General features: G+C 53.3%; 1 protein-coding gene across 1 annotated transcript in view; it reads right to left on the minus strand.

The window, feature by feature from the left end:
- The window catches only part of SBNO2 (strawberry notch homolog 2), a 45313-nt gene extending 27013 nt beyond the window's left edge, over positions 1–18300 (minus strand). The window contains 4 exon segments of the mRNA XM_017834397.1: positions 6236–6359; positions 11308–11387; positions 12703–12929; positions 18250–18300. Of these exon segments, the coding sequence (XP_017689886.1) occupies positions 6236–6359; positions 11308–11387; positions 12703–12822 (324 nt within the window). The 5' untranslated portion in view covers positions 12823–12929; positions 18250–18300.
- Positions 18301–18318: the final 18 nt, after the last annotated feature.

Raw genomic sequence — 18318 nt, forward strand, 5'->3', positions numbered from 1 at the left:
CGCGCCCTCCCCGGCCACCGACCCCAGCCTGTCCCCCCAGCACAGCCCCTGCTCCGGGCTGGGGGTCCTGCCCTCCCGCCCTCCCCATTTCGGGGCCCAGATGAAGCGATCAAAGTGACAAAGCTCATGAGTATTCCCACGTTGGTGTCCCCCCCCAGAGCCATGTGCTCTCTTTGTCTTCAGTGCCTGCCCCACCCCAAATTGTGCCATTAGAAATCCAAAGGAGTGGCCATTCTCTTCCCTTTCCTCCCTAGATCACTGTTACTTCCCAGGGATGCTGCTGTCTCTTTCCAAGGCTGTCCCTTTTAACTTTTAACAGTTTTGGTAACAGAAATAAGCAAAATTTCTGGTGGGGAAGTGAAGGTGGCACAAAAAGGGACACCTGAAAGGGATGTAAGCCTAAGAAAGTCTGCTCCCACGCCACCCGAGGCTGGAGGGGAAGGGAATCAGCCAGAGAACCCTTTGCCTGGCAGAAAATCCCTGAGAACTGTTGTGTTTGCACTGGGTGCAAGAGGCTCCTGTTTACTCTTCCCTGGCACAGCCAGCAGCAGCCCCGGGGCCAGGGGTCAGTCCCAGTTTCCCAGTTTGCCCAGCACACCCAGCAGTGCACAGACCCAGCGCCGGGGATGGCAGAGGAGCACTGACTGCTCCGAGCCTCTCTGTCCCTGCTCCTCCTGCTCCTTCCACACCCCCACGGCACAGGAGTGCAGCTCTCCCTGTCCTGCCCTCCAGCCAGCACTTGCTGCCCGCTGCTGCTGCCACTGCTGCTGGAAGTGTTCCTGGGGCCTGGTGCCAGGAACAGCTGGAAAATCCCACGTTATGAGGCACTTCCCTAAAAACAGAGCTTTGGAGTGACAGAAGCCAGCCAAGGCCCTGGAGGCCCATGAGAGAGGCAAGCAGAAAATGGGGTGCTCTCTGACCCCTCAGGGACACAGACCAGAGCGAGGGAATTTTGCCTTATGCCATCGGATGAGGAGGAAGGACTGGTCCCTCCAAGGAAAACATGCTGGGTCCTAGAGCTGGAAAACCACCCACAGGACAGAAACCTGCAACGAGGCTCCTTTCCAAGGGCAGAACCCTCTGCAGCACTGCGGTTCCACAGGGACTGTTACATCAACAGCCCTTAACAGTGAGGATCCACGTTCCATCCTGCAACACACCTCGTCCTGGAAGGTTTTTCCACAAGCAAATGGGAAAGAAAAACACCAGGGCAGGTGCTTTGAACAACACGTGTGAAGATGCCAAATTCATTTCTGCAATGTCTTAATTAGTGACTCGCTGGTGACCTTGACTGAACCACCACCTCCTGCTATTCGTGCAACTTTTGGAAAAGCAGGTGGGTTATTTCCTCTTCCTTTTCTGTTAGCGAACAAATGGGGCAGCCAAGAGCCCTGCAGTGGCAGAGGAAGCGGGCACAGGACACAGATAACCAGGGCTGCTCATCGATCCTGCGGGCCCACGGCGGTGTGACCACCGTGGTGTGACCACCATGGTGTGACCACCGATCACCACGGGCGAGACAAACACCCAGAACTGCCACTGCCACGCTCCAGGGGAGCCCCCAGAACCCTGCTCCCCACAGCTCAGCCAGGGACACGTGTGCTCCCAGACAGGGACAGGACAGCAGGATTATTCCAGCACTCACATCTGACTTCCCCCCTTCCAGCCAACCCCAGTGCACAGCCCAGGGAGCTGCTGTGCTGGGGAACCTTCAGCACCCCCTGACTCAGACCAACCCTGCTTTGAATTAAAGCATCTATTTTAAGCCATGTCCCTGTGGTCTGCTACTGGATTCTATTGCCATCGTTTTTAAGAGCACTGAGCGTTTCAGAACGGCTTTTCCCGCTTTTGTTGGCTTTGGGAAGGGAGGAGGCAGGGACAGCCCCTGCCAAGAACCTCAGAAGGCAGATCTCCATCCCCTCCTGCCCACAGTGGACATCACTGCTTGGAGGCAGCAACACAGATGAAAACTATCAGGACTGGAATGGGGGGAGATGTCTGAGCTGGAATGGGGGGGGATGTCTGAGCCCTCCAGGCTCTTTTACCCCCTCCCCAGGGCCGGGCTGGCTCCTGCAACCCACAGCCAAGCACAACTGACAACAGATTACACCTCAGAAGCCAAATTCCTCTCCCTTAACCACAGAGGTATCTCCACCTGAGACGGCCCCAAAAGCTCCTCCTGTACACAGAGGGGAAAGATTTACTCTCAAGGCACAGTTCATCCAACCTAAAGGAGACATTGCTTTGGAATAACATCAGCTGGTCTCCTCCTCCTGGGGATCAGCTCAGGGTGCCTAAATCGGAGCACCCCGAGCACTCAGTCGGTGCACTGTGAGCAGTTACAACCACAGCCCTCACCTTCCTTACCCCAGGCCTGCAGGAAGTGTCAGGCATCTCACACAGAGGGTTTATAAAGTGTTACTACCTCAGCCCAAACCCCAGCCCCGCAGTGCAAAGACAAAGACACGAGCATGTAAGGCCACTCGTTCTTCCAAGGCCTCTGAGCCAGGCAACTGCCTGCAAATGCATTTTAATGTCCGTGTTCCCTGCAGACATAACTCCAGGACAGCGACACAAGTTCCAGGATGTTTCTTATTCCAGGAAACTCTTCGTTTCAGCCACAACCAAGTCTTCCATATAATTTAATAACTGTTACATTGATTTCTCCTAAATCACCACAGCTCTGTGTACTGAAGCACTTCTAAAAATTAATACTTTTTTTAAGAGCGGGGTAATTTCTCCTCCTGTTTTAACAAGGAAGATTAACAGGAGATTGCAAGGGGCTGGTGGTGAGGAGAGGGCTGGTTTATGATTAACATGCAGGGTCAGGAGCCCCCATCCAGCACAAACAGGGCTGTAACTGCACCTTTACAGCGTTACTGCAGGTGACTCTGCCCAGGAGCAGCCAATTCCTCCTGCCCCACAGGAAAAAAATCCATCTGGCCTGACCTCCTTCCTCCAGCCCAGTAATTCATGTTTTAAGTAGCCCCGAGTTCCTGCCACAGGAGGTTCTGCAGAGCCCCTCACACACCCACCGTGCCCCCAGCGTCTCCTCCCCTGGAGCTGCTCCCTCTCCCCCTCGCCCTCCCAGGTTTATTTCTCAGTGTTCCTCAGGGCAGATGAAGTCAGCAGAGGAGGTTTCTGTGTGTTCAGCAAAGTCCTGGAGCCACAAGTCACACAAAATTAAGCAAAGGGAACACAGACTATCAGCAACAGGCAGGGCCATCAGAGATAACAGGGGGCTCAGAGGAACTGGGCAGAGTCTGTGCTTTCAGTAATTCTAAACTGCCCAGAACAGTGAAGTTAAAGAAGAATCTGTGGTGGCCAAGAACCGCAGGTATCACGTGGCAGGAATGCTCTCCTAGAGCAGCGTGCTCTGCCTTCACAAGGCTCTGGGGACAGACACAGCTCATGCCCCTGGGAGGGACAGCACAGGCCAGGGAATAAGTTAAGGCCTCGTGGGTTCAGTGCTTTACTGTGGCAGTTAACAGCTCTGACAGGGTAAGCACTGACATGGGAGAAGTGCCTTTGCAGAATTACTGCCCACGAGCGCTGGATCCCAAGTCAGCAGCACCTGTGGCTGGAGGAATAATCAGCAGGAAGGGAGGGAAGCAATGGAAACCGAATCCTGCTTCTCTCAGGACTGTGATTTCTAAGGACACGTGGGCAGTCAGTAGACTTTTCCATGAGGAGATGGCACCACATGGTTGGGATGAGACTGTGGCTGAAGACAACAGTTCCCAAGACCAGAAACGCTGTCAGACCCCAGCATGGCCTCCCAGAACTATTTTCTGAACCTCCGCTCAAGCCACTTGTTTATATAAAAAATGCCAATAGATCGGCAAGGATGAATCACCCAGGAGCAAGCCAGAACCCAAAAATACTGGGGAGGAAACAAGTTCAAGTTCACATCAGGCTGTTCTGGTGTGCAGAGAAGGACCTTCCCCGTTCACTGAGGGGAATGATCCAACTGAAGAGAAATTCCCAGAGCCATCAGAAAACGTGGCAACTCCCACTCTCGGCATCCCCGGGTCAGCAAAGGCTTTGCACTCTGCAGGTGCAGCTGAGGACCCCCAAAACAAAACATGGATAGATGGGGGGAGCAAATGCCAATGCTGGAGGGAAAAGGTGCCAGGCTTCCCACTCTCCAAACCCTCCCAGCACGGCCACCAACAGAAAGGGTTTGCTACACAAATGCCTCAGAGTCATCAATCACTTGCTCTTTAGACCTATTAAATCCCTTTTCAGTATTCTTCAAAATCCCAGACTCTGGTATCCGTGTGTGGAGGCAGCACAAGTCCTCACACAAGCCCCTGATCCCCTTGTCTGCCCAGTGACCACGGACTGGAGCAGGAACCTGCAGCAGCACCTGCAGCAGAGCTCTCCTGCTCCCCCTTTGGCTCCACTGCTCTGTCTGGGACAGCCGGGCCAGCACAGCATTCCATGGCACTGCCACTCCTCCCGTGGCAGAGGCAAGCCTGGAAAAGTCAGGTACTTTCCTGTACAGCCACCTGGAAGGATGTAACCACCCAGCTGCTCCTGCACCCCCGGGATGGCATGCTGCAGCTTTCCAGGTGGAATGTTAATATTTAACAGTTTTGGCATCTGGGACAGTGAGAAATCAGTGAAGTGGAAAACAGTGTAGGAGCAAGGGATGGAAAAACTCCAGGATGCTCCCAGATGCCTGCAGACTGATGGCACTGCCTCCAGTTCATGGCCTGCTGCCCCACCAGAGCCAGGCTCCAATTCTGGCTCCCACGAGCAAACCAGCAGCTCTGTTCCTGGTGGGAGAGCACATGGCACCACGGCACAATACCCCAGTGAAGGAGCTGGTCTGGCTGCGTGAGATTCAGAGAAGGACACTTTGCTGTGTCCAGACTTGGGGCAGAACACCTGCAGGCACATTGCCATGGGTGCAGTCCCCCTGCAGAAAGAGTCCAAGCAAAAGCCAACTGCCTAAAACCACCTCGCTCCCATCCATGGCTTCCTCTCCCAAAGGATGAGTGGCACGAGAATTATTTCTGGAAATCGTTTGAGGTCCTTCACACCTGGTTTGTCTCAGAGCCTCCTGCTCTTTTCCCACCCAGCCAACACAAAGCACCTCCTTTCCACAAAGAATCTCCAAAAATCTGCTCCCCCAGGCTGGCTGAGATCAATTTGTGTGATGCAGCAGGGAAGGAAGCTGACTGACCACTGAGATACTAGAAAATACATAACTTAAAGAAATAATTAAGCCCTTTTCCCGTTAAACCCATCAGCCAAACTCCACCAGACCTGGAGGTGAGACCTATGGTGGGGACCTCTTTCCCCTTCCCATTGCAGGCCAGTAAATGGTCTCACAAGTTGATGAGATCACCTTTCTGCCTCGTTCCTCCCACAATTAATTCTGCAGGAGGCAGAGATCAATGCTATTATGATTCAATTATTTATCTGGTTTAATCCAGTCAGAAGACCCTTATCAGCAGCTCCTGGTGGCTGCCCAGGCCTGCTGTGCCAGGCAGGTCCCTGATGTAAGGCACGAGGAGCTGGAGAGGGGGGACCACAGCAGTGGCCACCTCAAAAGGCACAAATCCTCAGCACCTGCACATCCCATCCTGCAGAAATCAGAGCCCCAAAGAGGGTTAAAGCCTCTCTTTAGCCACACCGAGAAACCAAAAGCACCCTGAGGGGGAATCAAGCAGGCAGACACCAATGTCCTTCTTAATTCCTAGAAAGGATAGAGTCAGTCCCTTCCTTATTGCAGATCAGCTGTCATATCAACTACTTCCAGTATTTACTGACTAAGCTGACCATAACATGTTGCCAAAAGCCAGCACAACGTTCCAAAACCTCCATGCAAAGAGCTCCTTCCCACCCAGAGAGCTCCCCGAGGTGAGGGAGCCGCTGGGTCCCCAGAGGTGCCGAGTGACCCGGGCTCACTGCTCACTCCTCCCACACTTCAGCTCTGCAAAGACTGACCTGGCTCCACTCTCGGAATGCTGGGCACTGAGCTGATGTAATCCCCAAATATTCACTATTCAGGAATCCACCAGTGTAACCAGTGAGGAAGCACGTGCAGCACACAGGAGCAAAGAGCGTTTGGGGAGGGAAATGACTGAAGAGTCTCAAACGTGTTCAGCTCACCCTGCAGGACCCTCCTGCAGCCAGGACCCCCCAGCACTGCCAGTGCTTATGGCAAACATCACTTTAAAAGAGGCCCCTTCTCCCCCAGAGGCATCATGAACTCTGCACTTACCTGAGGAAAATCCCCATTTTTTGGTAAGAAGTCAGCGGGGTCCACAGTTGCATAGTTTGTATCAAAGAAATGTGGTCTGCTGATGGAATCCATATAAAAATCCTGAGGGAGGTTAAAATATTGCCTGTAAGGAAATGGGAGAAGCAGTTACTCCCTGTCAGTCCCCAGCACTTCACAGGTCACTTCAGCCTTCAGCAGTGGTGAAGCTGCAGCTCTGGGATGTCACATACAGGAGGTGGATATTATTATGGATATTATCCAGAAAAGAGTTCTAGGTAAAATAATATGTCTCCCAGTTTTATCCCACTTCCCAAACTCAGCAGTAAGAAAGTAAGAAAGCTGTACTAAAAATATAATTCTTGGTAATTTGTGTAAATCAGGAAGGATTTAATAGATAAAAATGGTCTGCAGGACTAATTAATATTTCAGTCCTGACAACAAAGCAGAATGGAGCCCCTGGGATGTCCCAGTGCTGAGTGTGATGGGTGTGATGGCACCTGCCAGTCACACCATGTAGGGACACACATCAAGGTGCAGGGAAACATCACTCCTGAATGCCAGTTTGGGCCATAAACCCCCCAAAACCAGCCCCACAAACCAGCTCTGACAGGGAAAGACCCCCTGGCACACCTGGACAGACCCCAAAGGCAGATCAGAATGGAAGGGCTGGGGACAGGGAACCCCAGACAGAACTGTTACCCCAAGAGAGGAACTGGGGACGTGACCAATGTGAGTTCCAAGAAAAGATCTCTGCTGAACTAACAGGGGAACAAAGCAAAGGTCTTGCCTGCTCCTGCTGGGCAGGGCCATGCCAGCTTCCTCCTGCTCCCTGTGCCCAGCACCCGCTTCCCCTGGGCAGCCACAGGCAAAAACTGCTGCAGAGCAGCCAATTCCCTTCCTCCTGGCCTCTGCTCCACACCCCCTCCTGGTTTTGCTCTTACAGACACAAGCCCCTTCCCTCTCCTGCAGGAGCAAGGAATGTGCTTTGTAATCCTTCCCGTAAGTTCCTGCCCTCCTTGGGCAATCACGGAGCGCTCACCCACCAGCTGCTTTCCTCTTGTGGGAGCTGCACGTTCTCCCTCACACCACTCACAGAACCCCTGGCCAGACACTTGAAGGAGGCACTGGGGGAGGGAGGAACAGAGCTTAAACAGAACTCCTGCCCAGGAGCTGGGAATGAGGAGCTGCCAAAGGACTATTAAGCAATTAAGGTGCCATGTGTAGCCAGCAGCTCATTAACTCGCCCGCTGAACATTTACATGTGGATTTATGTGCAAACACAGTTATCTCCTCTGCTAAATATATTTTTCCTGCTCGTTTTCCATCATTAAAGGTAATATCCTGAAAAACCAACAGCTCCCTACTCCTCCTCTCCTTTTTTCCTTCTTTTCCATGCTGCCACAGCTCTACCTGCTGCAGAGAGCCCATGTGAGCACACCTGCACATCACAGCCCCCACCGTCCAGCCCTGACTCTCAGCTCCTCCTAATCCATCCAGGCAAATTAAAATCTGGGCATAAATTCTGGGAATGAATGTATTTCCACACAGGAAAAGGCTGGTTTAAATGGCTTTCAAGTCGAGGCTGCTGCGGTCTCGCCGTCTCTCACACGAGGACAGAGCTTGGCCAGCGCCAAGGAACTAACCAGGGAATGGGAAAACTATTTTTACTGGAAAAGTGAACACCCCCTCCTGTTTCCCTGGCACTTCATGGCCTGGACAAGGGTCAGTCCAGGTAACGGAGAGGAGCCCAAGAGCGTCCCAACCTGCCCTGCTGCGCAATGACCAGCCCTGGTTGTATTTTCCTTCCCTTAACGCTGGTTTTCCAATCTGCCCATGTGAGATGCACTTTGTTCCCACAGCCTGCAGTGAGAGCCCACAGCAGCTCCAGGCACCGCTCCTCGGAAAGCCACCAAGTCCTTTCATCCCTTTGGACCTGGCCTGTACCTCCCCTCGAGGCAGGAATTAAAGCTGTTACTCTCAGGGCTGGCACAGAGCCACCGACGAGGTCGCTCCAATTGAACTGGGGAACAAGAGCTTGAGCTGGAACAGTCAGGTCTGTGACCCTGGCACAGCAAAGGTGTGAGCACAGCCCTGCAGAAAACTGCCCTGTCCACCCCTGCTCAGCCTCTCCAGGGTTTACTCCTGGCAAACTGCTCTATGGAAGCAGCTTCCTTCAAAGGCCGAGGGTGCTCACTGGACAACCACAAACCATTCCAGAAAGGAAATTTGTGCTGGTTTAATCACAGCAGCCCCACAATGCTCCGTTGCAATTCCGTTGCATTCCAGCTGCTCATCCACGATCCACTGCACCCAAAGCTCTTCTGGGCCCACGCTGCCACTTCACTGAGACCTCCTGTGTGTGTTTGGGTCGGGTTCCATCCTCTGTCCTCCACTCAGAGACACAAACCCCACATCTCAGGCCAGTGGGAGACCAGGGAGAGCTGAGAGGCCACAGGCTGACTCAGCACCAGTCCAGCACTCTCCTTCCCCATCAGACACCAACCCAATTTCAGAGCCTGCTTTACTATTCCAGCAAGCAAGACTCCACACAGAGGTAGAAAAGGGCATGGAAACGGCAAGAAAAGGGGTCGTGTGTTTTGGCAGCTGGGGAGAAAGCTTTGCTGCAGGTTTGAGAAACACCTTTCTGCAGCTGTGTGACACCTCGTCCAACAGCACAACTGGGCTGTCCCAGATCCCCCCTGCCAGGAACGTGCTGAGCCTCCAGCTGCAAGGGAAGCCCAGCTCTGCAGGGATAACTTCCTTAAAATTAACTGAGCTGCAGCTCTTCAGGGCCCTGAACCTCAGTGGTTCTTTTAGGGAGGTTTAATACACTGCTGACATTAGTCAGGTTAAGAAAATCTGAACCAGAGAGGCCACATTTGGGGTCTTCTAAAGAAATTCCCCACCATGAAAGCAAACTCTCGAAAAGAAACAGGAAAAACCTGCTTCAGGATAAGGTGTTGCTATGAGAATAAGCCCTGTCCAAACACAGCTGCTTGCAAATGAGATTTCTCTGCAAGGATTCTGAAGAGAAACATGCACCACCTCTAATGGCAGCTGCATTTTTCTGTGTCATAGCATGGGCTACAATTACAACTGCCTTTAAAATCCCATTTTTCAATTATTCCATCCCTTTCAGGATTCCTACCTGTAACCCCCTAACCCTAAATCCACCTAAAACAGAGTCAGTGCAGTTTTCAAGTACAGAAAGCACAGACTTTTTTTAATGTGAAAGGCAGATATGGAAAATCTCACCTGAAAGGTGATTTTTACAGTTCTCAGGCTATGAAGAACAGGACACTAAAGGTGCAGCCCTGGCTAAATCACTCCCTAGCAAACAATGACTACAATGAGCCACATTTCCAGAAGTAACTCCAGCAAAGCAAGCCCAGGTTTGTGTCAGGCACAGGCATGTCCTTGCAGGATGGGGCTGTGACGTTCCCAGCGGCGCTGACACGAGCGGCACCGAACAGGAAGAGAGAGAGGGGCAGAACCAGAACAAATGGTCAAGGAGAAAAACCCAACACAATAGACAAACACAATCTAATCTTGTGGTTCGATGCAGCAAAACAGAAATTCTGTTATAGCTCTCCGGAGGATTCACAACGTGCAGTTTACAGGAATCCTGCTCAAAAAGCACAGCCCCTTCCAATCAGCCCCGGCCGGCCGAGAGCAAAGGGCCCGAGCGGAGCTGGGAACTCCTCTCCTGCTCTCCTGTGGGGAGGAGCTGGCACAGCTCAGCTCCCTCAGCACCTGTGGGGCAGCTTCTTGGACCCTCCTGTCGGGAAGTGCCCCGTCCATCCCCCCAGCACTGCCAGGAGACACCCAGAGCACCAGAACCAGCCCAGGGACACAACACACCTCACCCCCCCAAACAGGGGCTGATCCTCACTAACAGCCCTCCTGGAACTCACACCCTCACAGGGAGGGATCTCTGCTTTTCCATGAAGATGCCAAAATCCCTTTAAACTAAATCCCCACTTTAATTCCAGGCACCTGGAGCACAGTTATTAGCTCATGATACGAGTTCTGCTTCTTTCACTTTTCGTTCCTCCCACCTCTGACCTAGATAAAGAACACATCCTGTGTATCCATGCCACTCCCTGGAGTCACAGAGACCAAAGAACAGCCCTGGATCAGCCTCTAAACCTTCTGTCCCACAAACAGCATCTCCCAGCCCCAACAGAGTCCCCATCCCAGTCACTAAGTGGTGGCACAAGGCCAGTTTATGTTGTCCAAACATCTGTCATATCCCACCTTCTGATCCAGGATGGAGTTTCATCATAAAGGGGGGAAAAGGAAAACAATGTTTATTGTTATGCAAAAATCCCTCCAAAAATGCTGCTTTGGGCAGGTAGTCTAGGAACAGTTTTGCTCTGGATCCAGCAAGCCCGTGGCTAACATCCTTCCCATCAGAGCCACTGTTGCTGCCCCAAGGTACTGCCCCAAGGTGCTGAGCTGTGCTGGGGCACCTTCAGCTCAGAGTCAGGCACAGCTTCTCACAGGAGCCCACACAGGTCACCTCACACCTTGTGGGGTGAGGTCACATCAGTCAGACCCAGAGCAGAGTCACGACCCCGATGAACTCTGGGCTGAGCACGTTTTCTCAGTGCAGACATGACACGGTAGTTGGTGTCAGTCACTTCCAGTGACATGGCAAAGAATTTTAACTTCACCCAAAATCTGCCACCTGGCACAGGTAACATCTTCCTCCATGTCTGTATGAAGGCAGAGATTGCCCAGTGTGTTTCCTCTGACAGATCATGCTCATGGGGTGTTTTTAAAATTCCATTAGTGTAACAAATCCAAGCTAAAGCAAGGCTGTTCCCCTTTTACTGCAGCCTCCAGGTTTACCAGAAATCAAAGGTTTTCTCTTGTTTTTTAAAACAAAAAGCTGTTTGCTGCTGTTTCCAAGCTGCAGCAGTGTATGAAATGCCACAAGATCGGTGAGTGATGCAATTATTTCCCCATCAGATCATGAAATAAAGTAAACAAGGAAAACAGTAAAGAAACAGTTGAATCACGGGATGTGCAAGAGCAGAGGGGATTAGACAAAGGAGAACAGCACTCACTGGTTTTCACTTGGGAAGGACGAGGTTGGGAAAGAGGCAGAGTAGCAGCTACTCCAAGGGTTGGCGGCCAGCATGGAATTCTGCAAGGAGAAACCACAACAGTCAGAGCAGCAGAGGCCTGGCACCCTCACCTGTGGCTGCAGATCCAAAGGCAGGCTCGTGGCTTCCCTCCCTCAGTGCTTTCCAGAGGCAGAGGTGGCTCCTCATCTCTTGAGCAGGAGACATCCAGTGCTACTCTCCATTTCCAGCTTTGGGACCCACTTCCCTATCACTGTCCCCAGAAGGTCACTGGGGTCAATCCTCTGCTTCAGCCCTTCCACTCATTCAGGACACTCCAATGGGAAAAGAGGAAATGGCCTCAAGCTGTGCCAGGAGAGGGTCAGGTTGGACATCAGGAGGGACTTCTGCATGGAAAGGGTGCTCAGGCATTGGCAGGGGCTGCCCAGGGAGGTGGTGGAGTCCCCAGCCCTGGAGGTGTCCAAAGAACAACTGGGCATGGCACTGAGAGCTCTGGGCTCTGAGACAAGGTGGGCATCGGGCACAGGTTGGACTTGATGACCTTGGAGGTCTTTCCAACCTCAATGATTCCATGATTCTATGATTCAGTCTCTGTGGGAAGCCAGCACTAACCCAGTAACCTGAAATTGGCTGACAGAGGTCGCACCCAAAAACATCCTTCTGTGCCTTTTGCCTTCCCACTTCCCCGAACAGTCTCCAACGTTAAGCTTTTAGCTCAGCTCATACCAATGAAATCAGGGAGAGAACACAGTATCTCCTTACTCAGCTCCAGAGCAGCCTTTCATCTGCCCTTTGTGTGCCCAAAGCACTGAAACCTTGTGCTTGAAGCAACAGGCACTTGGGCCTCGCTGGAACCTCTGCTGTTCCTGCATGTGACACACTCCAGAGTCAGAAAGAGAAAACTGCAGGAACACGTCAGCTATTTTGGGACCAGGGTTTGCTTTTTGCCCTGTTGGACAAAGGCATCAGGGACCTGGTCCGGTTTTAGCAGCTGCACCAGGACAAACACAACTTATTTATCCCTGCTGCTCTGGAAACAGGCACAGCTGGACCCAGGCACGGGTTCACACGTCTTGGAGAGACGAGCAGGGGGAGGAACAAGGTCTGCAATCCTGGGTACCCTCTTCAGTCCTTCACCAGGGAGCTGGCACCCAGCAGCTTTCAGAGAGTCCTTGTTTTAAGCACAGCCCTGCTTCTCCCTCCCCGCTTCAAGGCCAGCAGACAGCCTCACCTCAACCCCTCCATCGATCCTGCACGGCCCTGGACAGCTGCCTGGAAAGTCTGGGAAACCGCTGCTGTCACCACGCCCCAGGACTCCCAGGATGTGCCCAGGCCCTCCCGGGGACAGCCTCCCCTCCCCAGGAGCTGTGGCCTCACCTCCATGTCCGGCAGGGCGAGCTGGGGGCGGAGGCCGGGGATGCTGCACAGGGCATCTCCCGGCTGCTGGTGCTGCGGGAAGCTGTTCCCCCCATCCATGGCGGGGTGAGCTGAGGGCATCAGCCCGTGTCCTGCCGCATGGAGCCCTCGGGACGGGCGGGACAGGCTCTGGAGTGAGTGCTGGGAGGGTCTTTATCTGTGCTCTTCACCCTGCACCATGTCCTGGGCTGGGAAAGAAAGGCACGTTTAGGTTTCACGGAAGAGGAGGGGGAAAAAAAGAGACTCGTAAGCCCAAACATAGCTGAGGGATGGGCAAACAGCCACCAGCCTCTTCAGAAAAGAGAGGTTTTTCTGGGAAACAGAGCTCTCCACTACCACCACACCTGGAATTCACCCAGACAGGAACTGAGACACACACACCTCTCCTGCCTTTCACGCTGCGGGAGCCCGGCAGGTCCCCACGACTCCCGGATCGCTGCACACACACCTGAGCTCAGCCAGAGGAATTCTCTCGTCTGATGTACAAAAAGACTCTGCACTTGTGTGCAAACTCAAGGCAATCAATTCTCCCAAACCGCCTGTTTTCCTGAAAATATGCTCCCATCCCAGGGACACCACAGCGAGCCAGGAGCGAGCCCTCATCTCCCAGCCCGCAGCACACTGAGGTCTCCCAAACCCCCAGTAGATGTTCCTGTGCACCAACACTTCCCACAGCAGCCAAACCCCACAGCACACTGCTACACCTTTTAGATTAATAGTATTTATGTTACAAATCCCAGAACTTATCAGCTCCTGGCACTTTCCCTCTTGCAGGATCTCGGGCTCACAGCTGCCCACCCAGGATCACTGTCCTGGCAGGATTAACCCCACGGGAACGCGCTGCCTCTGCCGCAGCTGCTCAGTCAAAACCTCCCAATGACTACTTTTTTTCACTAAACTCTCCATAATCCCAAAGGAAACCAATTTCCCATTGGATTTAATGGATTAAAAAAAAAAAAAAGAGATGCTGAAAGCAACCTATACAACCGGAGGAGCAGAGAACAGCAACTGTGATGTCTTTACTGCCACTGGATCTTTCTTTTCCTTCTTTCTGCCTTCCCTGACCCTGTCCCTCCCCAGAAGCCAAGGAAATCAAAGTGGCCAACACCTTCTGATGGAGAATCCAGCCACACACACCACCTACAGAGCACAGACCGAAGCTGTAATTTGAAAGAGCCACCTTTGATCACTTGGGAGACACTGTTTGCTCAAGGAGTATTTTTGAAAAGCCATTTCTGAGTCAGAGGCCCTTCAAAAATAAGTGACCTTCCAGCGAACAAAATGATTGCTGCCTTTGCAATGGAAAGTTAAATTAAAGGGACTCTTTCTTCCCTTCTGTGGTGCCACAGCTGTGCCAGCAGTGCCCCGTGGGCAGGGCTCATGTGGGGCCTGCAGAGCCCGTGGGGACCAGCCAGGACCCCCAGGCCTGGACACCGATCCCATGGTGGGAATTGCAGGCAAAGCCCCCACGCTCTGGGGACCTTCTCGGGGAAGAGCAGAGCCCCAGGGTCACGTCCTGCCTATCAAATGCTGTGTAGAGCTCCCAATGGCATTGTTTGGGGGTTTTTTGGAGGGGAAGGTGCCCCTTTTCCTTTTTTTAAATACTCCCTTTAACTCCTGCTCAGCTGCTCCCAAGCATGGGAGGTGTGCTGATCCCAGGGTCAATGGCCCCGACTGGTCCAGAGGAACTGATGTCCTGCAGTGCCTGTAAAACCCTGTGACTCTTCCTTACACCAGACTTCAGGGGCTTTGCTGCTTTTCTTTTTTTTTTTTTTTCCTATTTGTAACAGCTTTTGATAGGAAATCAGCAGCAATGATTCCCGTAAGAGCCATAACAAATATACAGCTTTACTTACACATGCAAAGGAGCTCAGGAGGGGTGAAATCAATATCAGAATCTCTCCGTTCCTGCTCTACATTAGCTCATGTCTCGCACCACCAGATCTCACTCGTGGACTCTGCAGAGCAGAGCCTGTCCCTAAAACAGCACCAGTTCCTTAGGAAAACTCCTGTACAAAAGATCATACCCCATTGGCAAAAGGAAGGAAAACTGCCTAGCAAAACCACTGGAATGCCCTGGGCCTTGGTCTATGGGGGGCTCTAGTACAACTCCAAAATACTGGCAAGCATTGAGAACAGTGGGAAGCAAGAGGCACCAAGAGTTTGCAGCTCTACTCCCGGCACCCTTCCAGCCACATCTCAGTCCTGGAGGATGCTGAGGGTATTCCTTGTCCAAGGAAAACGGCACCAGCACGTGCTGGATGTCCCCAAACCCAACGTGCACCGGCCAAAGCCTTGTGCTGCACAATGAGCTCCTGTGACAGCAGAGACACCAAGCTCCTGGGTGCTGTCCCAGCTCTCACTCTGAGCTCACGCTCCAGTGCCAGGGGCTGCTGTCTGGCTTACACACACAAATTCCAAGAAAAATCTACATTAAAACTCACTAAATCCAGTGTCAGAGACCTGTGTGAGCCCGAGGATGGCAGGAGAACAGAGAAGTGGGAACAGCCCTTGGTCTGTGCCTGTCCCACCATCCCCCAGGCAGCCACGTCACGGAAAACCATGAAAATCGGCGAGCTCCAAAGTGCTTCCACTTCCACCTCCCACCCTGCTGCCCTGACAACAAACACTGATAACATGGAGGCCCACACACGAGGGAACAGCTACAGCAAACTTCTCGAGTGCTGTTCCCCCAGTTCTCTTACCAAACACGCTCCACCAAAGCAGCAGCTTCCACCGGGAGCAAACCCCGGAGATGAGGCTCCCGGGCACGGCACAGTGTTTGGAGAGGGCTGGGAGAGGAGAGCCGGGCCCACAGAGCAGCACCTGCAGCACACGGAGACGGCTCCCAACTCCAGAGGCTCCAGTCACGTTTTCCTGAGAGCGGTGCCACGGAACAGCCCCCGACCCCCGGATCAGAGGGATGGCCCAAAAATCCCACCGGACCCGCTCCTTCCCGGCCGAGCAGCCCAGTCTGAAAGTGAAAGCAGCTCCTGCACTGCGTGTGGAACCCCTGAGCGATTCCATCCTATCACTGGAGCACTTTCAATATTCCTAACAGTTTGCTTAAAGGTGTGCTGTCAGCCCAGGCACTAAAGGGCAGCTCCAGTCTGGAATTCCTGTGGAATGAATCACACCTAGAGGTTATGGAGCATGAATTATCAACTTGTAACAGCTTGGGCTTTTTAGACATTTCTCGGACCAGCACTGCAGCAGAGAAATTCCAACGGGAAACACACCAAGAACTGCTCTGCAATAACCAGGATGGACAGAGCTGGGGGTGAGGGCTCAGATCACGGATATCTGTGATCAGGAGCGGTGAAAACAACCCAGTAAATGCAACCAGCACTTCCTCCTGTTGTGTTCCAGCCTTTGTTGGTGTATTTTAAATGGTCTCTGTTAAAGGAAGACAGCCAGGAACCCACAGGCAGGCCCAGAGCAGCCAGAGCTAAACCTGCCCATTTACCAATTACCAATTACCATGCGCTGAGAACAACAAAACCACCTCAGAAACACGACCCAGCTCCTCCTCCTGCTCACGGATCAGTTCCTCTCGCCCTGCCGACCCCCACGGAGCAGAGGGAGAGCCCCAGGCCCCGCTCCAGCCACTGCTGAGCCAGCCACTCGGGCACCCACCGGAGCTGCAGCTGGAGGGAATTGGGCAGGACACAACGTGAATGCAACAGCCCAAAGAAATGGGAACTCAACACTTCAGAACCCTAAACAGTCATTTTACATCTCAAGCACCCAGGCATCTTCAAGTTCCTCTTTCATGCTTCTCCTTGCCATACTTTTGGCAAGTTTAGACCAAACAGGCAGACAGGAGGAGTCAGTCCTGTCACCAGTGCAAAGGACATCAGACTGGAACACACTGACTGTGTGATGAAAACTGAATCACTCCAGGGCATCCCAAGCCAGCAGTTGGAGCCACCCTGATGTCCTGAATGCTCTGGGCATGGAAAAGGCTCCTGGGACACTGGCACTGCAGCCTCAGAGCTGCTCTGTGTGGCCATGGCACTGTCAGGGTCCCTGATTCTTTACACTTTCAATCTTTTTCAATTCTTTACAGTTCCAATCCCGAGAGACACTCGGGAGAAACCCTCTGCACTGCACCCGAGCAGGTCCCGACGTTCTGCTTCACACGCAGCCACTCGTGGTGGAAAAACCACTCCGGGACATCAAAGCCAACTTCCCTGTGGATCAGAGGCACATAAACACCACTTCCAACCCGCCAGCCTCCAGGCAGGCTCAGCGTGCACCTGCTCTGGGAGAGGAATGTGTTCACCTCCATCACACCTACACATGTGCAGACCTCGACCCTGTTACCAAAACAGACTGAAGAGTTTTGAGTTTTAAGCTGAAGAATGTTTCAAGGGACTATAAACCTGATTAGGCCTGGAAGGCTTTCCTGAGACTGTCACAGTGACGAGGCACAGCACAGTTTTCTCCTGTGCAGAAAACTCCCAGCAGTGTTTCAATGAGACTCATTTGGGTCTGTGGCTTCAGGAACAGGCTTATTTTAGGAAAATGAGGGTGTAAACATCCAACAAACAGACCCCCATCAAGTAAAGAGCAGGGGCAGAGATAATGCAGCTCAGGCTTCCAGAGGCTCCAGCTGGCAGCCTGAAGAGCTCTGCAAAGGCTGGCACTGCTGCACGGAACACACAATCCTCCCGAACCCACAGCAACAGCACTGGCACGTCACCGTCCACTTAAACATTCCCACCACCAGCTGCTCTGGTTCAGCCATCCCCACACAGCTCAGGACGAGCTCAACACTCAGATAACACAAGAATAATGCGCAGCAGGAACAGCCCCACACAGGCACAGCCCTCCAAACTCACCCCAGGGACAGCGCGCAGAGCAGAAAACCCTTCGGGGGTCTGGATCCCGGCTTTGGGATGGCAGCACAGAACCTGCAGGACCTGCCCTTTAATTTTAACTGTAACTGGGTCCCGCTGAGGGGGAGCCGCAGCTCTCAGGTCGATATTTGGAGTTACCCTGAGCAGGGAGTGTGTTTTAGACCTGGCACCAGTATTTAATGAGCTGAAGCCCCAGCTCATGGCCTGTCAGCGCTGGCTCTGCTATTGCAGAGACTTTGGCTCGGGCCATCAGCAGGACCTGATGGATTCAGGCTTTCAGAGGGGCAGGCTTAGATGGGATATTGGGAAGGGAATTCTCGGCTGGGAGGGTTGGGGAGGCCCTGGCACAGGTCGCCCAGAGAAGCTGTGGCTGCCCCACCCCTGGAAGCGTCCGAGGCCAGGTTGGAGCCACCTGGGCTAAAGTGGATGGGCAGGGGGTGGAAACGGGATGAGTTTTAAGCTCCGAGGCTCCAGCGGGCCCCGTTCGGGGCTGAGGGGGCCGGGGGGAGGACGGGCCCCCCCGTCCGGGGGGGCCCGTCCCCCCCCGGCCCCCTCAGCCCCGAATTGGGCCCGCTCTGGGGGGACCGGGCCGGGAGCGGCGTCGGGCGGAGGGGAAGGACCCGCGGGGGGTGCGGGCGGCCCTTACCTGTGTGCGGGGGCTCCGGCGGGTCCTGGGGGGCTCAGGGTGGGATCTCGGGGGGATCAGGAGGGGTCG

The sequence above is a fragment of the Lepidothrix coronata genome, unplaced genomic scaffold (assembly GCF_001604755.1).
Source record: "Lepidothrix coronata isolate B3197 unplaced genomic scaffold, Lepidothrix_coronata-1.0 Scaffold233, whole genome shotgun sequence".
In the NCBI taxonomy this organism is placed as follows: domain Eukaryota; kingdom Metazoa; phylum Chordata; class Aves; order Passeriformes; family Pipridae; genus Lepidothrix; species Lepidothrix coronata.